At 36.7% G+C, this 27,363-nt stretch overlaps 1 protein-coding gene across 7 annotated transcripts in view; it reads left to right on the top strand.

The window, feature by feature from the left end:
* NFIB (nuclear factor I B) overlaps positions 1 to 27,363 on the top strand; it is a 169,954-nt gene that overhangs the window by 102,082 nt on the left and 40,509 nt on the right. For all 7 annotated transcript variants that reach the window (XM_050328718.1, XM_050328719.1, XM_050328722.1 and 4 more), the window contains exons 4-7: positions 4,632 to 4,700; positions 6,749 to 6,869; positions 8,670 to 8,788; positions 25,707 to 25,838. In XM_050328718.1, coding sequence (XP_050184675.1) covers positions 4,632 to 4,700; positions 6,749 to 6,869; positions 8,670 to 8,788; positions 25,707 to 25,838 — 441 coding nt within the window. The remainder of the gene's footprint in view (positions 1 to 4,631; positions 4,701 to 6,748; positions 6,870 to 8,669; positions 8,789 to 25,706; positions 25,839 to 27,363) is intronic.

Raw genomic sequence — 27,363 nt, 5'->3', positions numbered from 1 at the left:
TACATAACTTGAAGTTTACATACAGCTCTCTGCTAAACACCAGGCTGAAGCTTGCAGCCTTTTCTCTCACAGTAGATCCTGATGTTGTACCTGTCTTACTGCTAGTGTAATTCTGCTGTATAGTAGATATATACTGCTAGAATTATACTAGCAGTAAGACAGATGCAACATCATTCTACATCATTTATACAGTAGAATTCTAGTATTATAGTAGTACCACTATAATTGCTCTTTTTAAAGATCCATAAATAAAAGTGCACTAATACAAATCTGTTCCAGCACTGTTTGGATCCGTACCCCTGTTTTATAAGTAGCTCAAAACCAAGGCAGTATCAGTGAAAAAACTAGATGTAAAATGATACCAGGAAACAGTTTTATGGTTTGGCCCTAGTCAATATGCAACAGAACGTAAACAGGCATTCTATTCATAAAAGTACAATTGAATCAGAAGACATAAAAAGACTGGTTAAAGATTTGTAAAGCTGAACGTCACTAGTAAGCTTTTAAGTAATGTGAGAGCAAGCCTGTTAGATAATTGTTAGTGCAAACTGAATTTATCATTCAGTAGGCTTAAACAATTTTATTTTTCCCCCCTCATTATAAGTCTCTGCATGGTTAAAATGGTTAAAAGCTATACTTGTAACTCATCTCTTGAAGGTTTAGTGTAAGGCGTAATACAGGAATAGAATAGAAGGACTAAGACAGAATGACTTCTATAGCAGTTGGAGGCATTACTTAAGGTTTCTCCCATTACCATTGCGTATGGAAGCTTGATCAGAACTGCTTCTTGGCTTAATCTCTTTAACTTTCATACTTGATGGCAATGATCTGGCCAGTGTGGAATTGTTTGGAAAATACATTTTTCAGAAATGAGTTTTCTGTAAAAAAGGTAAGCAGAGAGGACAGATTTTATATTCTCTCAGTACAAAAACTAGAAGGAAATACAGAAAAAACACACTGTTGCGTATGGGTTTTGGAGGTTACTGACACTTTATACAGACTTGCACTATGGTGGTTTTGTCAGAAATGTTCTTTTTGTAAAAATCAGATTTTTAAAAATAATGACAATTAGTAAGATGCATTTCAGACTACCATCTCTCAGGCAAGATGAATTTTAGTAAATGGCAATACTTAATGCTTTCACTAGGTTTGAATGATAAAGACAGTAAAGTATTATCACGATCATCAAAAGATACAGTAAATCCTCTATGAGGAATACAACAATAGACTGTTATCAAGTGCATTAATGTCTGTACTGAACAGATCATAAGCACACAACAAGAATGCTAATTTAAGGCTTTTTAACGTGTTAATGCAAACAGTGCATTAGGGAAAGCTTAATCAAAGAAACCCGTAAGACCTATACCATATAAAGTATCACCACTTATTTTTCTGTTGCATGTAGTGTAATAATGAGAATATGGATGTTAACTCTTGTTCAGTAGGGTGATCAGTTTCACAAGGTAAAAGACACTGTCTCACACTGTAAAGTGGAAATGTCCTGTACTGTTGACCTTCAGCATAGCATCTTTCTGTTTAATCTTTATCTCATAGAGAGTGCTTTTTTTTTACAACAAATAGCAGCTGTTTAATGGCAAGAATATTTTCCTATTGCACAGCTGAGAACCAAGAATAGTTCTGTAACATACCCACCATAGATTTTCTTCATAAATAGGTGAAACTTGACATTTACTGGAAATTGAACATACTGTGTTTATTATTCTGCACCCAGAGGCACCACGGGAGTCCACCCCTTCCCTGTTGGAATATAAGGTGCAGGATGAAGTTGCCTAGAGTGACATAGTGTGACATAGACTGTTTATTGTTGCATCAATTTTTTAAATAATATTTTGTCACAAAACATAAAGAAAAAAGTCGTTTTTTTAGTTGATGGAGATTGATCCCTCTCTTTCCTTATACAAGGCAAAACATTTGCATATATCTGTGTGCGTCATTATTTTTGGCCCATCCAAGGCAGAGTGAAACCTGGGTGAAAGACGCCATCCGTCAGTTCACAACGCATCCTTTCGTGAAGGGATGATAAATAGTGGTATCACTTAGTGTCAACATTTCTTTCCTGCTCCCATTTTGTTAACACGGGGAGACAAATGCTGTATTCTCAATACTGCCAGTGAGAAGAAAACCAAGAATTCAGAAAAGAAGACTGAAGATTAAACATGTGTGTAGGAGTGTGTATGTGCATACACATGTACACATCTGTGTATAAAATCTGAGGTTTTTTTTCTTTTAATAGGAGCCTTGGGCCTTGTTCTCTCTATAATGATAGTTTGATTAATGTACATATGGGAAAAGATCCTTTCAAGTTAATCTGACTTGAATGAGAGACGTACTCCAAGGTAACGGTGTTTGAAAAAGCAGCAGAGAAGTTTAGCCATGTCTCATTACCAGCTCCATAGCTGGCTGCATGGTTGTATGCTGACTTTAACCCACACTTTACTTATGGGGCATCTAAAATCAAGAAACCAAATTTTTCTTTTGAAATTTCCCGTCCATGTAGCTCAGATGTTCCTTCTAGAGGAAATAAGCAGAGAAGGGAAAGATTGCCCTTGTTAAATGATTTACTAGCATTTATGCAGCTTACCCATTCTTAGGTTAAAAACCAAAAACTGAGGAGGAAAGGAAAAATAAAATTTACTCTTTGTATTTTTTTATGATATCGGCATGCCAAGATCTGTCAAATATTTGAGAAGCCATGCCATGTTTTTATCCACACAAAGAACATGGAGAAAGAGTGCAAGAGAATGCATAAGGTGAAAGGGAAAAGCTCTTACTGGGAAATACATAAGGTTGCAGAGGCCTGCAACATCCAGGTGAAGGATAACAAGAGAGGAAAAAGTAGTGGAGATGGAAAGAAGCTGTTCAAAATGAAAGAGAGGAAAAGGCAAAAGGAAGTGAATTAAAAAGAGAGGGAAACCTGCAGAGCTACTAGTGGAAATAAAGACATGCAGGTGTAGTGGACGAAGTAACACTGACTGGAAGATGAGAAGATGACAGCATTGGCAGAACACTGTTCAGGATGATCCCACAGGCCTACAATGCTCTACCCACCCACAATGCTTGATTCTGGGATGGTTTTCAGCTGGGAAAGACTGACAATCTGTTATAGGTCTGACAGTGTAACAGAGATGCCAGGAAATGTACTTGGTCGAATTCATTCAAATTCTTTCAGCTTATGCTGTCAGGTGCACTGTTTATACCTGTACTGGTAAATATACCAGAGGTAACAGAGTAGACAGTTCTGTGGGACTTGACAGACTGCTAGTAAGCAGTGAAAACCACTCTTTTTGCCTCTGCCCTCTTTGTTTGACCGTGAAAAGTAAGTAGAGGTTTATCCAGATATACCTCTCAAGTGAAGTGTACTGCTTTTACAGTCAGTTTTATGATTATAGTGACCATGTTGCTAAATTACCTGAAGATGAAAGCAGTAATTGCCAAAAGAAACCCCAAAAAAGTAGTACTGAACTGTTCTTTTCTGAATTGGTAAATATTCCAGTAGGTGCAATTTTCATTTGTTTGTTTATTTTGTTAGCTAAGATATTCAACATGTTTTTATTTATTCAAACATTTGGAACAGAAAATTGGCAGTTTATTTCCAAAAGAAAGAAAGCTGTGTTAATTCAGAAAGAGACTAGAGAAACTACAGTGAAAAATTCGTAGTGCACTGTCTCATATGAAAGCAAATAAAAATACTGTTGAAGCAGCAATGTATACCAAGTATAGGTCTAAATATTTTTATTGGTAAATGGTTGTTATTACTACCTGTAAAGGCTGTGATAGCATGTAATCTCAAATTCAGTCATACAGTTTTTGCAACTATTATTTGTGTGAGACTTCCACAGAAAATTCTTTCTTAGCTATCTTTTCATAAGGTTATCTAGTTATGGTACTGAGATAAGTTTTGATTATCATCTGCTGTTTCACTGCAGAGCTTCAAGCTGAGCCTGAATTTCACAGAAGGCAAAGTGTATCATACGCATTTATCTTAGAATAAGTAATCATAAGGTAAACTAGTAATGTATGTTTTCTTAAGTGTAGGTTTCTAGATATATAATTCAGAATATATGTTAAAAACCCACTGAATAGCTCAGCTGTTTTGTCCAGTTCTGTTTTTATTGGAAATAACAGTAAACACTTCATCTGCCTCAGAGATGGTGATTTGGTAATGGAAGATGTAATATAAAGTCACCATCAGCTGGGTAAGACTTAAATAAAAATCTATTTAGCAGAAACACATGCAAGGACAGGACTGCTCTATGGTGAAATTGCTTAGTCCAGCTGATACAGGTCTTAGTTCAATACTGACTTAAAATCTGAAGATAAGAATAAAGGAAACTAGTTTTCAGACATTTTTTGGATGGTAAGCTAGGGACTCAGTGCATTGCTTGTGAATTTTCGTATACATTTTAAAAATTGCTTTATATATTTTAAAAATTAGCTTTGCCGGAATTTCAGATCTCATTAGATGCTGTGATCAGCTTTCAGTGTACTTTGATCTGTGTATTGTAGTTCTGGGATTCTGCTGATACCATTGTTAGCTGGTGTATAAACCTACCTATAGTTATTTATTAATCTTTTCATTATACTGATTATGGTACTGTGTTCTTTTTCAGTGTACCTTGAGGACAGTTTTGTGAAATCCGGTGTATTCAACGTGTCAGAACTTGTGAGGGTGTCAAGAAGTAAGTTATCATTCGTGTTTAATAATTTCCAAAGCCTACTATAATCAAGTGAAGGTTTTTTCCTTGAAGTTTTTTCTCCTCAAGATGTAAGTTGCATAGAAAATGCCTATAACCAGGCATGATTTTGATATATTTGTCCACAGTATTGCTGTTCATCTTGCATGTGTTTGTAATAAAACAAATAAGGTCTTCTTCTGTTTCTTTGATATTTAAAGATTGAATCAATTTTTTATATCTCCCTCTGCACACCTTAATGGTCTGATATATCAATAAAATTACCATATGCAACAAAACTTCTATTAGACTTTCAGCTTTTTAAGGTTGCCCTAAACATCCTTGGATTTAGCTAAAATGTCTGATTATTCTTTTAGTTTGTTTTTTAATTTGTAGCTCTAAAAGAAAAATTGCAGCATGGATATAAAAGTCATAGCACTGGCTGTAATTAAATTTCTAATTACATTTTTTTTTGGCATCAGAAATATTACACATAAGAATGTACAAACACCCCCCCCACATAAAATGCAAATATAAAAGGACAGGTGGAGCTTCTATTGCAGAAAAAAAAAACCAAAACAAAACCAAAAAGAATATTAATTAGATCTGTTTTGTTGACAGTTAAGAATTTGCTATAATAGTATGGCATAAAACCCATGCACATTTTCATTTTACATTGCTTTCTGATTGTTTCTTTTCACCCTTTACTATTAAAGTATTTCTCCTAAGACTTCATTAAGAAGAGAAGAAGTATAGTTGAAATTTATAGTTAGCAGTGATGATTTCAGCATTATAGAAACTGAATGCTCCAGAATAATCTCTTTTCTGGTGAGGTGAGGAAAAACCAATGAGGCACAAGTTTCTAAAACTGTTTGTCTGGATTTTGCCCAGGTGTTAATTCTTTCCAGGTCAGGATGTTTGAAGAATTTCTTTAACTTACTGAGGCTTCAAATGCATGTGTTATTTCATTTGCTATGGTCAGAAATTAATATTCAACAATTAAAATTATCTGAAGTCCCTCAACAAAACAGTGAACATTGCTATCCTGCAGTGTTTAGGCATACTCTTTTTTTTGTGCTTGCTGAAGATACAGTTTTGTTGTTTTAGGAGGCTGAGGATGTATGAATTACAGCTTTCTTTTGTCAGGTGGTTAAGTAACATTTTGAAGTAGCAGGCTATTGAGATTAAAAAAGAAACAATATTGTAATTATACTATGAAATCGTGCCTTATGCAGCAGTAATACATGATATACTTCTAATAATAAGCTTTAAAGCATGTGGTTTCTGTGGGATTTCTTACCATGCATTTGTTTAACCTCAAGCCACAACAGAGTTGTACTTTAACTGTCAGGAAAAATACAGACCTACAGATACGTTACACAACATGCAATTATTCTTTTAAGTTCCAAAGGTAGTTAAAATGCACAATGCACAGACAATGAACAAAGGTAAATACACCACAATATGTAACATATAATTTATTCTTGAGTTGCCAGTCTGTATGGAACACAGGAGGTGAAGATAGTGCTGAGTGTATGTGTTTGTGTGTAGGTGTACATATGCAAAGCAGAACCTGTGGCATTGGGTGAAAGAAAAAGAAAGCAGCAAAACATGCTCTCAACACAAAGGCTTTTATTAATAAAAAAGAGTTACCATTAAGGAAAAGGATATTTTGTATCCCTGGGTTTGTTATTTCCTTTTTTTTTTTCCAGTTCTTTAATAAGTAATGCTAGCTGTCCTCATAAAGTCTGCATATTTCATTATAGTGCTTGATGTTTGTGTTATCTTTTTCATATTGGTGATTCTGTGTTATTACTTATAAAACAAACGTATTATGTCTGCATAACTGTTAAGGGATTTCTAGGTTCTGAGGAAGATAATTCACTTTTTTAGATACATTATCATTGATAGATGATTGTCTGCACTTGGTTTCTGCAGGAGGGAGAAAATTAGATACATGCACTAACATCTTGGTATTTGTCCAAGTGTTAAAAATGAAAAGATGGCTGAAAAGGTAGAAGATTATCTTTGACGTATTATGGTGTGTTTTTCAGCACCCATAACCCAGGGAACAGGAGTGAACTTCCCAATTGGAGAGCTTCCGAGCCAGCCATATTACCATGATATGAATTCGGGTGTAAATCTACAGAGATCCTTGTCCTCTCCACCAAGCAGGTAAAAACTTGAAGTTAGTGCTGATGTTTGAAAATACCATGTTTGATAGTGTAGGAAAAGCAATTCTCAAATTGTCAACAAATACTGTCAACAACCAACTATTTTATGAATTTCCTCTGATTTTATGAGGTTAGCTACTTATGTATGTCACCCTAATCTATGTACAGATATGTAAGTTATAAGTCTTGTAATTTGAAGTGTCGTATTTATTGCCTGTCGTTTCTTATGATATTGAAAATGGTGAGAACTTTTGTCAGAGTTTGACTTGCTTGCTAAATAATCTACCAAGAGAACAGCTGCACATAGTAAAAATGCTGCTGAGTTGGAGGAAGGTTTAGCAGTTGGGAACATGCTGGCAGGGCTCAGGGTGGTTGCAAACAAAAAGGCTGTCTTTGGGAGCTTGCTCTTGGACCTCTGTCTTGAGAGATATGTTAGGACAGCTACTGTTCCTTGTGGAAAAGGCATTAAGCTGAGTATGTAAAGACAAGGTGTCTTTACCCATAACATCAGCCCAGCTGATGAAAGTGTGTCCTACCTCACTCTTTCAGGGAGCATTTCCAAACAGAGTGGGAACAAGGAGGAACATGTGAGACAGTTACAGGCTCCAGATGCAATTTAATCTGAGGGACCCACTTCTTCCTTGTTCAACATGCTGCCTTCTCCAGTCTCTCAGAAAGACTCCATTTCCTCCCTCAGGAGAGGCTGGTGGGCCCACAGAGGGAGGGGACCTGCGGTGCCCTTCTTCCCGCTTCCAGATAACGTGCTGTCTGTCAGGCCTCTTGGGCCCCTTGGTTTTATGAAATTATTTGATATACCACGAAATCATAAACACTATGGGACCTGTCATTGCCCCACATTTCTGCAATCCAGTGAGTCAAGAAGTGTCTGCACAGTGGGACAGGCTTAAACAGGACTGTCAGGGGGCTGAAGTATTCTTTCACCAACATCTGGTGCTTCTGAGTTATTTTACTCATGTTCCCCTATTTCATTCCATCATATTTTAAGTTTAGCAGTACACCACATACATTTTAGGAGTGGATGGATTAATTAGAATATATGGATTATTTAGAATAGATGGATTAATTATCACAGTGTTGTAGTAGTGGTATTAGTGACGATAACAACAACATATCATTGAAACCTTCATCCTAGTTTTCTTTGGCAGGCAATATAACAGCTCTGTATATATTGCTATGAAGAACCTTGACTTTCCTCCACTGTAATGAAGTTCTGCCTCATTTTATATGGTGTAACTTGAAATATGGGCCTTTTGTTGTTTTTGATTAAACTAGTCAGAAGAGAAAAGTGTTTGTTTCAGGCTAGACCTCTCTGAAAAGCTTAGGAGTTTAACCTGGTGAAGTGCAGTAAACTAGTTTTTTCTCATTATTCATATTCACAAAAGTTCCTGTTCTACCTTGTCTTTGTTAGTAATACTTTCCAGTGATTTGTTTTGCTTTCATGGTTTCTGCATAATATTTAATACCCTCATGACACAATCTTTCTTTGGTAGACTACAGCAATTGGTTTCTTGGTTGTTCAGTGAAATGCTGGTAGACTTTTATGTTACATTCTTGCCATCTCTGAAATATTAAGTCAGGTGAAAAATGCAAGCACATACCTGCATTACATATTTTTAAGTAACACCACCTGTGCATGTTAATGTAGACTCTAACATCGATTTTTTTTCCTTTGCAAGCCTGAATTACTCTCTATTGAGATATTTGTTGAAATCCAAACAGTTTATATACCACTACTGACTGATTAACATATTCACTGCCAAATTTCACAATTCTTCAACAGCAAAAGACCCAAAACTATCTCCATAGATGAAAATATGGAGCCAAGCCCAACAGGAGACTTCTATCCTTCTCCAAATTCACCAGCTGCGGGGAGTCGGACATGGCATGAAAGAGATCAAGGTGAGTAACATGGGATTATTTTGCCTTGAAGTATATTCAAATGTACAAGGAGTTGTTGCATCTACCTTTCCATTCCTGTAATAAAATGATGGTTTTTAAGAATAATATTTTTTTTCTGTCTAGAGTAGTATTTGCTGGTTTTATAAATATAGTTAAAACTAACAATCAATAAGATATTGTATAAACAACTGTGTAATAATTTCTCCATCTGGTGATAGACTTACTATTTGAAAAGATGGGTGGCAAGTGAAGTACTTATACTGTGATATGCTTGTATCATCCCAGCAGAACTGATACGTGATATGCTGTGATCATCCCAGCAGAATTCTGAGTACAGTGCTTTCAAGAAAAAACAAAACGTCTAGACATTATGGTTTAGTCAACACTAGATTATGCAGTTTCTGTTATACCATAACAGACTCCTATATGTGCATTTAGTCCACTCCATGTGATTCAGAATAGGTTCAATAGGTTATTTCTGAAGAGCTCACATGTAGCTCCATGGGACTATATCCACATGCTAAAGGGTGTTGGTAAGTGTTGTGTTCCGGATTATCTGAAATAACAAACATGTTTGTGTGGAGAAGAAAGTTATGTCTGTCAAAACAGTGAAATTATTTGTCACAATTTCCCTCATGTTATCTTGATGCTTTATAAACCCAGATGCCACTGTAGTCTTTTCCCTCCACTTTTGTGATGTGAAAATGTATTTAAACTCTTATATTTGAACAGTGTTTGTTAATGGATTCTGTGGCTGATCCATGGTGCTGCAGCTACCTGGAGAGTTTGTGAAATGTGCAGCACAGAGTGAAAAAGTGAAATAAAGACATTGCTTCCCTTGCTGATCTTCTGATATTTACCCTTCTTTTCCATGTCCACTCTTCATCATTGCTCTCCATTCTTCAATAACTGACTGACCCTTTGGTCTTACATAATTTTTATATTGTTTTAAGGCTTTTTTTTTTCTTTTGCCTTTTTTTTTTCCTGCTAAGTTTTCTCTTTCATCTCCATGTGCAAGGTAGCATGTGATTGGTGTTTAATTTAGCTGCCTTTTATTTTCACATTTCCATTGTAGTTGGTCTCCTTTGAATTTGCTTCTGCTTACCCTCTAATCTGTTTTCATTATTAGGCTGTTTCTCTCACACAATGTTTACTAGTCTTTTTCTTCATAATTTCTTCTGTACTTGCTATTTCTCGTGGAGACTTAGGTACTGTCTTATTTTTAGCTGTTTGCAGGGTTCACTTTTGAATCTTTACAAAAAATCTTACCTGTGGCTTTGCCTAACCAAACTTGAGAACAGAAAATAGGACTTCTGACAACCAGAATCTTCCTCTTTATGCAAAATATTTTCCTACCTGTTTTGCCAGGAAACTTAAGTAAATTTTTCATGAAAGATCAGATTGTACCTCAAATAAATTTTGTATTTTTTAGATAAATTATTTTGGAGCTGTGAAAACAGCCCATTGTTTCTCTCTAAACTGGTCTCCAGTTTTCAGGTTAACTCCTTTTGTGCTTCTGAGAGAGCTGCAGGGGTTTCTGACAGAGCCGTATTGACATCTGAGCACAAGTCCTGCTGACAGAGCCTTTCATGAATTATCTCTATAGTTCTCAAATATCTCAGTTACATTTTAGGCCTTGAATCTGCTTGCAAAGAACTATGTTCCATGAACCCCGGATTTGTTCAGTTTTATCAGCTTTCTTCATGTTACAATTATCAGTAGTGAGTAATGTTATAATTCAGACTGCTTGAGTGTATTTACAATGAACCTTAATTCCTGTGCCATAGGGTGGCTAGACTTCTGGATTGAAACAGCCTTTAAGTTTGTATGTTTAATAAACTAGGGAACTTCAATATGAGGAAAAGAGAATAAAGGAGATAGACTTAAATCAATGTATTTTACTTTTGCTTCCTGGAGTTTACATCCCTCCCTGAATATTGTGTCTTCCAGCACTACTGCACCTAGTGAAATTTTACTGGATCCTTGGCAGAGAGGCTTTCTTTGAGACACTATAAATAATTTTGCTTTTTTCTGTTCTTAAGATGTTCTTCCATTCCTGCAAAGGCACAGATATGCCACTGTCCAGTGTGAAAACTATTGTACGAGGGAAACATAAGCCTTGTGCCCATAAATGGTTATGTTTGGCTCCAATCACTTTCAGAGGTTATTCTGCTGTTGCAAAAACTCTGTAAGGTGGTAACTGCAATGTCTGTCCTTGATACCTGGCCTCATTGGGAAGCGATATGTGGCAGCTCCTGGCATATTTGTTCTGCTGCTAGTTTGTAATATGCTTGCTTTCATCTTCATGGCACTGATTTCTTCTCTCTAGTGACCAGCAGTAGGACCTGAGAGAATGGCATGAAGCTGTGTCAGGAGACATTTAGGTTGGATATTAGGAAAAGGTTTTTCACCCTGAGGGTGATTGGGAAGTGGAATAGGCTCCCCAGAGAAGTGGTCATGGCACTGAGTCCGACAGAGTTTAGGAAGTGTTTGGACAATGCCCATGGTGTACTTCTTGGGGCTGTCCTGTGCAGGGCCAGTAGCTGGACTTTGATGATCCTTGTGAGTCCTTTCCAGATGAGGATATTCTATGGTCATTCTGTGATTCATACTAGCATGTATCTGTATAAAGCTCCCTTTGGACACAGAGGTCTTACCATGATATGGTGTTTATGAAAACCTGTTTTTCTGTTTCCTTATGACTGCAAACACAAAGATAATAGCAATAAAAGTTTGGAGGTGGTTTCTATGCCAGAGATCTCACTGGTATTACTTCCCTCTCTCCTATGGATATCCACATGCCATATGAAGTATGGGGTATATGAAAAAGAAACAAACCATTTGGGCTCACATTTGTGTTCATCCAGTGTCAAGAGGGAAGGGAACACTTATATGCTCACAACAGGTACTGCATTTTCAGGCAGTGTCCAAAGGTCATCACCATCAGAAATGTGAGTGTTTCTACAGTACTTACAAATATGACTATACAGAGTTAACATTTTTGTGGGTAGATAGCTTGTCTTTCACTCTGATGGAATTTTAACTTTTCTAATAGAAATAAAATGAGGAATGGAATCAATACTAAGATACAGTGTTACTGATTTTAGTTTCATTGTCTAAGTTTTGAACCTGAGAGAGAGAGAAACCTAACTTCTGAGCTTAGATAGATCTAGTTTCTTCATCTCCATAACTAAGTGTAATGTATTTTCATAAAACTTGCAATTACATAGCTTTGAAGGACTCTTTTATTATGCAGGCTTTTCATGTCTTTAACTCTATTAAATGTCTTGGCAGTGGTAGTTTGGAACTGGAAATAGACACAATAAAACAATGCCAGCTGAAACAGATTGGAATAACATAGGAGTTTCACAGGTGTGTAAGGGATATCTTACAATTTCTGTAGAGAAAATGGGAGAAAAATTAGTGGGAGAAAAATTACTGAGATTAAAAAGAGGACAAATAAAAATTTGCAGTGGAGTGAGACAAGTTAGATCAACCTTTCATTGTTTTCAAAAACAAATACCATGTAGTTTAGTAGGTGAGTAGACGTTAGGACAGAAGTGATTCTACTGTAATCTCCATAGCTTCTATAGCTTCTCCGTGCAAGCATGCATCATGAGGGGTAGGAAAATGACTACAAGAGTAATTGTGGTGTAGCCAGGATGTCGCATTTGTGAAACTAAGAAAAATAAATCTACCCCAGTTACAGCAAAATCTTGCTCATACCAGACTCTGCTTTCAGTTGCAAAACTCTAGATTTTGTCCTTTTGCTGTTAACTGTCTTCCTGTTATGCTGCTGCCAAAAATATTTTGATAAGATTTCCAGATGTTGTGCTTTATAGTTTATTTTCAGGGAGCTGGCTGTTTGAGGATGTAATTCTAGGAAGAAATAAGAAAGCTTACTTGAAAAATAGTAACTTTAGAGATGGCATGAACTTGGTTAAATACAATCCACAAAGAATCACATTACTGATCTATATAAAAATATAAAACCTCCTCTTATTAACCAAAATTAACATTAAAAATAAATTTTTATTTGTATTTATTTAAGTCAGGTTATAAATCTTTATGGAAGAAAAGAAAATCTTATGATGCCATGATACTGTCCCAGAGGTTTACTTCATTGGCTTGCAAAAAAGTCTGTGACTATTTTAAAAATATATGCAAACATGAAGGTAGCAGTTTCAAAAACAAATGAAAAAATACCGTAGAATTGCAATATTTTTTTTTTTCCATACAGCTGTACAGTTATTGTGGGAAGAGTCTGTAGTTTGCCTTGTTTCTTCCAACTGGATATCTTAATAACTTCAAAAATGTCTGAATCATGTCTTATCAGTTCTATCAGTAGAAAATATATTTTATATCTAAAAAATAACTTGCTGTCGATCTCTTCCAGTCTTCCTTTTTCCAGGATGCTGTTGCTCAATTCTTTACAGGTTTCCAAATTAAACAAAATGTTGAGTTCCTGCAGTAGTAAGACTTTATGAAATAGTTATAACTATCTGCATGAGCAAAATTGCTGATGCTTTTATAAATTTAGAAATTTTATGCAGTTAAAAAAAAAACAATCCACCTCACAATTTGGAAGAGGAAGTTATTAAAAATGCGTAAAAAACTAGTGACTAGTGCAGTAGTGTGCAGATAAAGAACACCTAGGATCTAATAGCCTGAGAACTGTTGGTGGACATCTCGATTTACTAACTTGTAAGTAAATCAGACACTTTTTCCTTGACTGTTTCCTTAAGGCAACAGGAATATGAAAAGAGGGGAGCAGAGTGTATACATATATGGCTTCCTTTCTGAAAACTGTCTTGAAAAAGTTCATTAACATAGTTGCAGACAATTTCAGTATTTGTCCTTGAGATCTGTTTGACTGTTCTAGTGTTACAATAATGCGTACATTGGAAATGAATTAAACAGGGGTTATCAACTATGCACACTGTTACAAAAATGGAGATATTCATGTGGATTTCCATAGTAGTCTGATGTCTAGAAATGTCAATATGCAATGAAGTGAATTTTAATTTTACAGTTTCTTCATCATCTTAATTCTCTTACACCTCACCCACCTCTGCCAACAGTCAAGAGCCAAAATGTCAGCATATCATTAACACTGAAACAGCTGGATCATCCTCACTGATTGTTTGGCCAGCAGCTTCTTTGACCCTCCACTTCTCAGGTCCCAATCCCCTTTTTTGGATACCCCTCTTCTGGACACTTGTACCCTTTTACTTACTTCCCATCACCTGGACACTCCTTCTCCATTGAGGTCCTTCCCAATGGCTCTTTTGTTCTTAGGCCTTCTGCTCATCAACAGTCAAGGATGGATGTTCTCATTTCCAAAGTGAGGGAACTAAAAGAGGAAGACATTAATGTGGTCCAGGAGTTGAGAACAGCAACAGATCACCTTGGCTTTTTGGTGTCCTGCGTTAGACAGGGCTTGGGATTTTTTTCCAGCTCCTGGTGCTATGTCTGAAGATTAATGCTTTAGAAACACAGACTCTATCTAACAGATTAATTCATCTTGCAAAAGTTTACCTTGATGAATGCAGTTCTGTGTTTGTGAGTCAGTCTGAGTTCTCAGAATCATTGTACTTCAAAGCTTGTTTGAAAGCAATTTTTGTCTTGTTAGTAACTTGTTACTTCGGCTTTTGTGATTTTTATTATTTCAAAATCCTCTTTAAGAAATATATGCACACAAATATACACACGTTTTTTATCTAGCTATCTCAATAGATATAATTTTCTATGTTTTTAACTGGTATAATGTATGTAGTATAGACACATTGAACCAGTGTTTTTAGCTAGTAACACAGTAGTCAAATGCTGCCTGTTGATGTTTTCATAACTTCATGCCCATAAAGTGAGATGGACTTTCTGCCAAGAGTAACTTCTCTGTACGTATTTCTAGAGACAATTCTTAGCCATGGCTTCTCTTAGCTTGTTGCCAACTATGATGCTGAAAGTGTCATCACAGTAACAAACAGCTTTAGCAAGGAAGTCTCACTTGGAAGGTGACAATCTGGGTTTTCTTTCTTTCTGGTTGCAGAACAAGACATTGGTAGTTTTCATTGAATGAACACGGTGTCTACTTGTTAAAAATCTGTATTTCTCCTGTGATAGTTAAAACAGATCTAAAACCAATAGAGAATTGCTTTGCATTTTGTTTCCATAGGGGCAATTTTGCAAGAACAGCCTCTGGTATGTAAAATAAGTAAAATATTGTCTTTATGAAGATGAAAAGTGCTTTCTTATTCTTAAAATTTGAAAGGCACTAAGTATAGAAAAATGGATGAAGGAGCTTTCAAATGCTTATTTAATAAAAATACAGAGAAAGAGAAAATTACAGTCCATGAACAGGATAGTCAAAATGTTCTATCAAAATGAGTGAAGGTACTTGTACGTCAAGAAAATTTACATCCTCCATTCCTGAGTGGAATTATGTTAAGTTTACATTCTCTCCAAAAAATAAAGCAACAGAGATTTTAGGTTTTTCCTGTGTTTAGAGTGGCTTTAGATCAATTTGCAACCTGTTCATTAATATCTTCAAATATTCAGAGTAGCAGAGGAGGAATTTTTTACTCTAGGCAGAGCAGAGACCTGACTTTTCCTTCAGCCCATGAACACTTAAGTTTCTGAACGAATGAGAAGTAACAAAATGTTTAGAAATAGAGGCAGAAAGACAAACAAACAGGAGTAGGAGATACAGTAGGAAAGATAAAGAAAAGCTTTGCTTTTTTTTTTTTTGCATCCCTGGAAATGGCTGTTATTTGCTCAATAAAGTCACTGTAAAAAATCTCATTACAGGTTCTTTGTCTTTTGTTCTGACAAATATATTGTGGAAAGGCCTATTAATTAATGTTTTCTATGTGTGATTAATAAGTCAAATACACTCAAGATCTCCCATATAGATCAGTGAAAGATGTAAGTGCAAAAGCATATTTTTCTTCTATGCATAGCACTTATTCTGTGATGGACGCTATACTGAGGAAACGTTCTGTTACCTTGATGGTGACTCTAGATGTCCTTTAATCGAAATTAGTGACAAAACGCATGTCTTAATGAAAGATTTGGCCCAGGAACTATTATGTGTAATTTTCTTATCCCAATGTTGCTGAATAAGAGATTTCATTAATGTTTTTGGAACCGATAAACTTGTAGTAGACCTTGTGGGGTATGTATTATCCTGTATGATTTAACTGATGTGGTGCAGAATATCTTCACTTATGAAAAGAACTGATATCTAGTACCTCCTGAATCACTGAACTTTTTTCAGTTATGTTACATGCATGAGATGAAAAAAGTTAATTTAGCCCATGTATTGGAACTCTTTTGGGCACCTCTCTTCTTTTATCTTCATTCATAAATTCTTTGTTTCTGTGCTGTATGCACAGATATATTTGAAAAGGTCCTCTTTTTTACTGCTTTCAGTATCAAGCTTGATTGAAGTAGTATATTTAAGTGTGAGTTAATGATTTTATCTGCATTCGAGACCATTCCTTTACATGATTTTATCTCAAGTACCCCTTTAATCCTATTGCATTAGAAACTGGGAGTACTTTTCTGACTTTTGCAGTTATGGCTACAATGTTAATTTTATTTTCTAGCCAAGGTCCTTGGAGTCTCAGCATTAATTAGATGTCATAGCTGTACATTTTTCCTTGAAGTCTGGATGACTTTCTGTAGGATAATTTAATAAATGACTGAAATGTACTCCAAAGTCTTTATAATTTGTTTGGTTTTGTAATAAGATTTTCTAAGTCTCCCAGAATGCTCTTCTGTCACAGCTATCTGCTGGAATCAAATCTCTTAATAATGATTCATAGATGATAAAATGGCCCAATCTGTTTCTGAAGTGTAAAGTTAAATAAAAAAGTAGCAAAGTACCTAAAGTACACTGTAATTGCTTTAAGGTTTTTATGGCAGTGCAGTTCTAGTGGCTTTGTTAGTGATGGTATATATATTCATCACAACAATGCTGTATTTTTGACCTGATGCTTTTTACCTGTATTTCCAAAATCAGCCTCATTGCTTGCAGTGCATGCTCCATGTTCAAGAGGTGGGCAGCCCACTGAGTTCTATATTACTCTTAAGTACTTCCCATAAGACATCTGAGGGACTGTGTTGGTACAGAGGTGGTTAGATAAACTGAGTCTGAACTGGAAGGAAGATGTGAGACAGGAGAAGCTGCAGAGGTGAAGTCTGGCACCCTGTGGCTGGTCCCAGTGGGTCTCTGTGGAGGTGATGGAGACTTTCTCACCTTTTTCCAACAGCAACGCCCCAGATCTCCATGGTCTCCATAGTGGCTCCAGCATCTTGGGGCTCTCACAGCTGGACAAAGTTTCTGGTATGAGCTGACAGTGAGGATAGGTGAGGAAGGCTGACCAGCTTTATGCCAGCAATCAGTGCTGGCATAGTTGTGCTGATTATAAACCTTTCCTGGGAAGTTTACTGTTGCTTTCTGATGAGGAGTGACAAGCTGAGTTTGAAGGATGTCAACTAAGAACTGCTGCCCAAAGTTCTTGCAGAACAGCATGCCATAGTTTCAGCCTAATCTTAGTGGGAATAGATATAAATTTAAAAGGGAATAATCTCTTCACTATGGTAGTTAATTACTTACATGTCATATGATGTGGTCAAACAACTGTTACTGGATTAGGTCTTTATGCGCTGTTGAATGTTTTTTGAAATTACTGTGGGATGTGGATGGTTTGGATGCACACATATTCAATATTAATGCTTTAATCTGACCGTCATAGCTTTCCTCATTCCCTGTTTTATAAACACCCTTTTATTAAAACTGAAAAAATGTTAAAAATGTTAATTTTAGGAAACATGTATGAAGGTTTCCCAATTACCCTAACTTAAACAACCATGCACTAGAATTATACTTTTCAAAAGCTTGTGCATATAATTTTAACAGGAGCTATACTGAGTTGTTTTGCTTTGTGTCCCTAAAAATTAGGATAATAATCAGTAATGTAATGGAGAATTTCGGTCATCCAACTTTATACAGTTAATCACAAACACCAACAAAAAGTATGCTACATTTGTTTAGAGATTCATCTGGGTTTCCAGCATGCCTCCCCATCCTCCCCCTCCCCAAATATGCTGGGAGATATAAGGACAGGTAGGTTCAACCCTTTTGTCTGTTTTCCAAACCCCTTTCTGCTGAGGAAAAGAAAATCAGCAAGGTTAACTCAGCTTGTAGAATGTGTCAGTCAGCAATAGAGTACAGTATTCTGAAAGTTCATGTGGATGAGGATGAGAAGAATGACTTGTCCTCACCATTTAAAGGACTTTCAGATTTTGTGTTTCATTTGTCTGGAGGTTCTTGCATCACTTTCTTCCCTTATGTATATTAATACTTATTGAGGAATACAAAATAAAATAGTGCAATTTATTAGAAGACTGATGAACAAAGACATAATTTGGTTGGTATTGTAAGTAATTTAGTCATTTTGCTGTAGTTTTTCTGAATCGAAATATTGTTTTATTGTTTTGCTTGACAGCTTACAATACTGAAAATGATATTGGTAGAAATTCTAGTTTCTCTTCCTAGGTTTTTCAATACAAGTCACAAAAGATAATAGATTGAAATGGCTTATCTGTTATGAAATGGCATAATAGCATGACAGAGTGTTTAATTAGCCTTGGGCATGGTTCCTGATGGGAAAACAGGTGTCACAGTCTGGTAGACTGGATTGTGTAATAAAGGAGGTATGCCTGTGAAAATAACATTGGCGCTAAGCTGACTGATTTGAAGATGGGAGGTTATCATACACTGAAATATTCTGAGGTAGTATAAAATTTTCATTTGTAAAATGCTTTTCCACACTTGGTATAGGAGCAAAAATAAGTTTTTTTTTAAATATGAACTGAACAGCTCTCTCCAAACCTGAACACAGGCTGCTACTAAAGTTCAGAACATTCTGAGCTGTTAAGAAGCATCATGCATTTCAAGTAAGACCCCATGTTTCTCTCAAAAGAGAGTACAAAGGCCTTCACCCTGAGAATTGCTGAACATGTCTCAGAAAGTAACAGAAAAGAATCAATAATGATTTTTTTGTTACTTTTGTTTTATTTAGTTGATTTTTTTCATGCAGGAAAACATAGTTTACCAGAACTGACTTTTTAATGTAAATAAATAAATAAAGGTTTTGGAGGGCTTCTCTCTAGTCCAAGAAAAAACTTAGAGTAAAAGGCAATGATACACCAACAAGGCACAGATCAGGGCACATATTTCTTAAAGGGAAGAGGTAGTTGCAAAGAGTAATCTCTGTCTGATACAGAATAAGGACTCTTGCCAGTTGTTCTCTGCTATAGACGTCAAGTATCTCAGACAGCCAGCTTTTTATGCACATCTGATTTTCTCTTCTATTTATTCACGAAAATATGTCCCCATTTTTTTTCCTTTTTGTTGAAAAGATAAATGAATTAAAATGTTTTAGTTTTCAGGATTCTTCTTTTTTTCCATTCAGCCCTGGTGCAAAGTCTTTAGGACAGATATAACAAAGCCTTTTTCCAATAAGTGAGAGATGGTTGTGCTTTAAAGTCGCTCAGCTGTCAGTATGCATTGTTAGGTGCTTTATTAAGACCCTCAGTTGAGAAATACATCATGCTTACAGTGCTAAAAGAAATAAGATTGAGCTTATCTGAAAACTGATGATGTTGACTCTGCCTGTTGACTCTGCTCCATCTTCATATGCACAAGTGTAAAGCAAATCAGATTCTCCTGAGCACAGTGGGAATTGTCATGATTCTTCATCATCACAGAGCTATACAGTGTGAATTTAAAATGTTGCCTCAGTTTTCGCACGTGCTTCATACATACCTACCAGATGCCATGGAGGCAGTGGAGAGTGAGGTCTAGCTGGAAGTGATGCATGTAGTGTGTCCTGACACCAGAAATTTTCCTAATTATTGCCTCTGGGAAAGGATTGGTTAATTTAAAACTGTAGCCTCTTATAGCTTGACAGAGGTGCTATAGGCTCCATAGTTTTCCTCTTTCACTATGGTGATATATACAGTAAAATTGGACGTGATTTTACTTTGCTTTCTCTGGAGATAATGCTACACCAATAAGCTGTAAATAAATCTTCACAAGTTGTTGTTCGCAAGAGTGTACCTTCTAAAGAAAGATTTATGAAACTAAGCAGTAGAAAATATATTAATAAGCAAAGTTCAAGAATTAACTGAATTAAAAATTAGTTAATATGTCTTTATGGATTCTTCTAACTTTGCTCATAAGCATGTGTTATCAGCAAAAAAGAGAAGCTGCTATGTTGTGGTGGTGAGCTAGAAAGCAGGTCATGTGTCCAGAAACAGGCAGGTGGATGTTTAAACTTGCTCTGGATCACTTCTCAATTCACAGCTGACTTTTTCTAACAGGTGGCTTTGCCAAGTGGTGTGCCAAGGTGACATTCATCCAGGAATTGCCTGGATGGCACGCTGCTTCAGACTGAGGAAGAGGGTCTTTGCTTTGATGAGGAAATTGCCAAAACTCATGTCTCATTAGTGTTTCCTAAGGTTCTTTGGAAACGAACAACAGTTTAATTAAAGGCTGATGTAAACACATTTCTGTACTTTCCCCGCAGCATTTTATCACATTAGAATTGGTCAAAATTGTTGCCTTGGGCCGTCTTGAACAACTATACATCTGGAGCACCATTTGTGCAAGCTGCTGATGAACTGTCTACATATGCTATGCTTCACAGCAACTCTTCTGCCTTCCTATATAGACAGATTTACCTTGTTGGGAGATGAGATGATTTAACTATTTTTATTTGCATAAGCTCTTCTTATTTTGATGTGACCACGCATTTGGGTGCATGCATGCTGAATCTCCAAAGTAATATAAGAATACAGGCAATAGTGATTTGGAGCGGCACTGAGAATTTCACATTTGAAGAAAATTCTAGACAGGACGGGACATGGGGTCTGATTAATGTTGACCTTTCAATAACTTTGTCCAAGTGCTATTGGCTTCTTTCTGCTTTTCATCTGTATTTAGCTTGTGGGTGGTGATTTTTTGTTTGTTTGTTTGTTTGTTTTGTTTGTTTGTTTGTTTTTTCCCCAAAAGTCCGTTTTATTTTAATTCTCAAAGTAATAAGGATTGGAATCCCATTCCTGAAACCTTAACATGGTCATAAGAGCAAATGGCTTGTTTTTTTATCTATGTCATTCATTATGTAATTACCAGTATATAGCTAAGTTCTCTGTAGCTATTAGACTTTATTACATGATGTGGAAAAAATAAGACATTTTAAAATGAGAAAAGTATGTGATTTCTATTATATAGAAACTAATAATAAAATCATATGAAGTCTCACTGTCACTTTAACTCTACTTTTGTTTGAGGATCCTTGGTATGACTCTTGTTTGAGTACATCCCTTCCAACTGGGCATATTCTGTGATTTTTTGATTTAAAGTGCTGTATTCAAAGGCACCATTTCTTATGCAAAATTAAAGGCACTGAAAAACCACTTTGCATTTTTTAATTTTTTCCTTAATTTTTGTTTTCGTATTCAGGTATTACTGTGTTTTGTTTTTGTATTCAGTAGTATTCGGCAGGGGCAGGAGCATGAATGCTCCATCATGATGGCCAGACACATGGGGAGAGCTGTGAGGGTTTTGGAGGAAAGACACTGTCTGAATTACTTGTCAGTGCAAAGGGCATTGTTTTAGATGCCCAAAGAAGCTGCTGCCTGCACTTCAGGAGTTATTCTTTGGAGTTGCCGTTGTTATGTATAACAAGGCTTCTGAAGGTATCACATGGTAGTGTGCTGGGTGAGCATACAAGCTGCTGTTTTGGTGGGTAACAAGTATTTTTATGGCTGTAGTTAGTTTTATTTTCTAGGCTTAGGTTACCACGATGAGAAGGGAGTCAGCTCTATGAGAAGTTCACTGAGTTTGATTTGCAATTTATTCTGTGATTTCTGTGTACTAGCTACAGTTCTTATTTATATAAAGCAGAGGCAGGAATAAATTACACATTTTTAAAGTGAATGCTAGGATTATCATAGGTACCAATCACCTTTTGAGTATATCCTTCTCAAATTAGTGATGACACTGTGAGTTAATGGATACTGTGATTAGATTGCACTTCATAAAGCATACTTCCTTTAAGCACGTACAATATTTTGGTTTTGAAAAACACAACAACTTTTGTGTGTTGAATGAAGTAGCAGTTACCAACCAAACAAAATCTCTGTTGAATTCCAGAGATCAGAGCTGCTGACATATGCAGACCCTCAGGAGATGAACAGTTCTTTCTTTCATGTGTTCTTTTATTGAATATGAGCTTTACAAAAGGAAAAGATTTTCCAGTACCAGTCCATGGTTGTTTGTTTTGTTTTGTTGGGGTTTTTTTGTCCCCATTAGGGAGACTTAAGTGAAGTAGTTTAATTTGAAATAAACTGTTTGTATGTTCTCTCTTTTGCAATAGACCTTATGTGGTGGAGTTACTAAAATATTTGGTCACTGATAAGTTCTATGTCAATTTCTGATGGCCACGGTGTTGAAGTCAGAGGTGGTGTTTATAAGCTATTAGACACTCATTTTTTTTGTCAGATTATAATATTGCAGCATTTCTGCAGAGGCAGATTATGCATGCACAGAGCCACAGTATGAAGGTTAATTTTGTCCTGGACTTTAATAAAACTCCACATCTGTCGGGGAAGTGTGGGAATTTTCTTGCCCTGGTGGGTCTAGGGCCTTAATATGAAGAAGCTAGGGCTATCATTACAGCAGAAAGTAAAACAGTGAAATGTTTGAAAATCGTTCCAGGATTAATTCTTATCATGGTTTGCCTGTGCAAAGCTCAACTTAAAAAAAAAAAATCAGTGTTGCAATTTAAAAAAAATGTTTCTTAGCTTAGCAGAATATATCCAACAAAGCTGTAAGCATTTGGCAAGTTTTTCTTTTTTTGCCTGCTGAGCCAATCAAAGAAACAAAACATTCCTCCATTTTCTTCCTCAACAAAACTGATTTACCAAATTTTCAGAGACAACTAGAGGTGCCTCTGTCAGCACTCTATTTTTGATAACATTAGGTTGCAGCTGATCAGTATAATAAAATCATAAGAACAACCTTTGACATCTGTTAAAACAGAATGATTGCTGACTTGCTCTGTTGTAAGCAGTTCTTTGTTCTTACTGAAGGTTTTGCTGAACTAAATCCTTTTTCAACAGCATTCTTGAAGATGTGAACTTCACAGGGTATCCAGGCAATCATGAGATTTAGTCATTAAGGCCAAAGAGGAGTGCAAGAGTTGCAGGGGGATTGGTGGAGGTTTACAGCCAGAGTCTGCTTGGGGACTGGTGCCGGTGCCTACACAGAGATCGGCAGCAAGATGGGACAGAGCAGAGAAGTAGAGCCTCAGTTTCATGGGTCCTGCTCTAAGTATTATTTTCAGGGTGAAAACCCAATATTTGATCCACTTTGGTTTCAATAAGACATTCAAATTTTGCAGGCCTGTATGTGACTTCGGAGATGAATACATGTATCCCAGAATAGTAAAATACAGTGTACCAATATTAAAATTGTCAAAAATCCATTTAAAGCTAACATGGCCCATATAGGAAAATCAGCTGTAATGTGGCTTCTGTCCAGTAAAGTGCTTAAGAACTGACGTTTGCTTTAAATAGAGTTAGTACCATTGATTTAAAATGGAACCCGAATACAACACTGATGTGTGTCCTATAAAAATATTGTAATTAACTTTTAAATAATTTGGTTCAAAGTCCAACAAGTGTTGTTTGATTAATTTAAAATTTCAGAAAAAATATAGTAATTTTGCTCTATGAAATATCAATTAACTTGCTTGGTAGAAATCATACGTTTGTCTCTGCTAGTGTGTTATGTTCACATAGTAAGCTCTGAAGAGATGTTTTTGTTGATTGGTGTCGTGGTTTTGCCCTGGCTCAATTTACTTTTATACACCCACATACAATTACTACTAGTTGAGAGAAGGTTTATGCAGACAAAAAGAGACTGAATTAAAAAAAGTATGAGTATTTATTATTAATAAACTAAAACTAAAGAATTATATCTACTTAAGTAAAAGGTATTATGTATTTACAGAAGATACTTCTCCCCCCACCTCCCTTTATATCAGTCCAAGGAGGAGAAGCAGTCCTTTTCTGTTCTCGGAATTCCAGTTCTCTCTCTCTCTCTAGTAACTCTGCAGCACTTTCGTCGCAGCTGGAACTTTTTCTCCTTCTTCTCTATGTCAGCCTCCAGGGCTGGGCCTACCCCCCTCCTTGGCTAAAACCGAAGGCTGGGGGTTACCCAGGTTCTGAAGGGTCTCCTTCCATAGGCTTGCAAGGGGACACTTGCTTACTATGGATCTTCTTCCACAGGGTTACAGGGGATAATGGTTTAAGAGTTCACCCCTGTTTCCCTATGGAGGTCCCTCCCCATGGGAGAACAGTCCTTGATTGACTTCTCGGCATGGGTCTAGTCTGGATCCCTTACTCGGATCCCAATATCCCACCTGAACCATTTTCTGTTCCAGCGTAGGTTCTCTCAGGGTCACAAATCTCTAGCACCAGCAGCATGGATCCCACACATGGATCCCAATATCCCTACCCGAACCGTTTTCTGTTCCAGCGTAGGTCCTCTCAGGGTCACAAATCTTCAGTAACAGCATGGATCTCTCACTGAGATCCCAAGCTTATCTGAGCCGTCTCGCTCCAGCATAAGCATCGTCCCCTTCGAGAGTCACAAAGTCTTTAACAGGATTCTGCCTCATCTGAGTCGCTTTTACTCCAGCATAAGGCTTTCTCTGTTAAAGTCACAAATCTCTGGTGCATCCACAAGCTCCTCTGTGAGCCGCACGGGGGGTCTCTTCACCCCAACAAATTTTCACAGGTGGCAGGGTTTTTATTTTTCAGTCTTTACCCTGCTGAAGGGAGGGAGAGCGAAAAGGAGAAAAAGCAGTTCTCCCCCCTTCGAACTTTTCTTCTCTCTCCTGCGACTGCAGCTTTGACCTTGAAAATCCTGTTATCTCATGGCTGGAATTCTTCTGCAGCGGTTTCTCATCTAAGCAGTTTGTCTTTTAAACCTTTTTTTCTTCTTCACTCTCTCACAAGAGAGAAAGGAGGTTTCAGTGCTGCACCTGCCCCCCTCCCCGGCCCAAGCCGGGGAGGAGGGGGCCTTGGCCCTCCTCGGGCCCGCTACCCTTCTACATGGCTGCTGCTCCTAATTTCAACTGCGCCACAACCTTCTCTTCCGTTTTCTTAAAGATGTAATTAGCAAAGGCGTCACTGAACTTTTTGATTGGTTTTTTGTCCGGAAATCACCTGGACAAAACCATCCTCAGCCCCAGGGATGGGCTGGTGGGCAAAACCACGACAATTGGGAAACTGGAAGGAAGAAGTGGGAAGGACTTTCTTCAGATACAGAAAATATGAGATGGAGAAGTTAAAAGTATCCTTTGTTCTGAGGGAGTTTACATTGTTTCATTATGATTTTGGGAAGGGTAAGGGATAAGTTTTGAAATAACACAATAATGAATACCATAAACTGGCATGTGTATGGCAGTTACCCTGCACACCTGAGTGTAGGTGTTCCATTAAAAAGTGCAATAAAATTGCACTGTTGAAGGAACAGATGATTTGGTGATGTTCTGGGGAGCTGAGAGGTGTCTGGAAAAGTTTCTTCACTGTTTGACTTGTCTGGTATGAAAGGAATGTAGTTTCTGTTTTTCGGGACAAAAACCAGTTATGGCATTATTACTAATTCTCAAGTTTGAAAGCAATAGTTTAAAATTAGTTTATTGGTCATAGGGGAGTTGGGTCACCAAAAAATATTTATGCATGAACAGTAAAAAGAAATACATCCAGCCTACAAAATTATGTGTCCTGAAACAGGCTTCTAAGCTAATGTCACCCTTTTGTTGTTTTTCTGTTACAGATATGTCTTCTCCTACAATGAAGAAACCTGAAAAGCCTTTGTTTAGTCCTACTTCTCCCCAGGATTCTTCACCAAGACTGAGCACTTTTCCCCAGCATCACCATCCAGGAATCCCAGGAGTTGCACACAGTGGTGAGGGTTATGGAGGAGGAAGAAAAAACCTCCCTGTTCTTCTTTCCTATAATTAGAATGTGATGCATTTTTTCAGAATTTCATAGAGACCTAATCCCATTTATAACACTGATTGAGACTAAAAACGGAAAAGGTTGTGATATCCTTGCAGGAGTGTTCATTAAACTGTTCAGGTAATCTGACTGCTGGAAGTCACTGAAAAGGATTTAGGATTAACCAGTGAATAAAATAAAATGTATACTACATGAAGAAACTGACAGAGGAAAAACTCTCCCTGTATTTCTTTTCACCTAAATCCTTTTTTTATTATTGTTGCTATGACTGTGTTGTATATAAATACCGAATAGCTACGATTTAGTACACAGAAGTCACAACCATGTTCTCTGTCACACAGAGAAATGAGTACCAGTCCATCTTTTGAATGCTTAGTCTAAAGAGATAGAGTCCTGATAAGTATTTTTCAATACTTATTAAAAACCTGTTTTCTGAAATCCATAGTAAATCCATAGTAAAACTTCACTTAAAGTGTGAAGGAGATACTTGTATGCTTGTAATATGACAGAATGCATGTTGTCTTGAGGCTTTATCAGTGACTACAGGGAAATTGCAGCATCATGATCTGTTTAATTTCAGAGGTGAGACTGACCCTGATTTTTCAGTTGAGAACATGGTCCTCAGAAGTGTCCCCTCAGCATCTCATCATGTCTCCTTATAAACTGAATATAAAGGGCTTAATTTCTTGGGCAGAACCGGGTGACTAGAGGAGTAAAACAGATTTGAAAACTTTCTTCTTTTCTTTCACATGCAGTTCTGCTTTGAGAAGTTTCTGTTTTATGATTTCTCCATGATTTCTAGTTCCTATCATTCAATTAATGTGTAATGACTATTTTCCCCTTAACATCCACTTATTTTGTTTTATGAAAATGGGACTGTGTTCATTCTGGTCCCTGTAAGGTTTCCACTAACAGCAAATACTCAAGCACATCAGAGGTGATGGGGGAAATGAAAGGTATAGATTTCTGTGCATTTGAGTTTGTTTTGCACAGCTGTGACATGCCAGAGCAATAAATAGCATTTTATGTTTAAACTGAACTTGGTGGGGCTGTGTTTAAAATGAGTCTGCCCCAAAGAAATTATTTTTGATCCTATACTTGTGCGTATATCTTTATATTTACTTTAGAGTACAGTTTTCAAATACACATACTTGAGTCATAACCTAACTTGCAGGTGAGCTAAATGCTTGCTAGTAAAGTTATTTTTATTTTTTTCAGGCTGTTGTATTATGTCAGTGAGCAGCACCCAAAAAATAGCTATGTCAGCTTTAAAAATTAAGCTGGAAAACCCGAGATGTGAAAGGTGGTCCAGAAAAGCACCTTGTGCTGATACAGTAGAGAACCATGAGCAGTTTATAAAAAAACCTTGCTTATAAAGACTCAATTTTGCACTTTTCCACTGATAAAAATGAAAATGTCTTTTCTCCATTTCCATTGAACTTAGTAGCTCTTTTTTACTACACCAAGTAGTT

This window comes from Myiozetetes cayanensis, unplaced genomic scaffold (genome assembly GCF_022539395.1).
Source record: "Myiozetetes cayanensis isolate MyiCay16 unplaced genomic scaffold, myiCay2020 scf4, whole genome shotgun sequence".
Lineage (NCBI taxonomy): Eukaryota > Metazoa > Chordata > Aves > Passeriformes > Tyrannidae > Myiozetetes > Myiozetetes cayanensis.
Note: the sequence above shows the minus strand (reverse complement) of the source record. Positions and strands in the feature narration are given on the sequence as shown.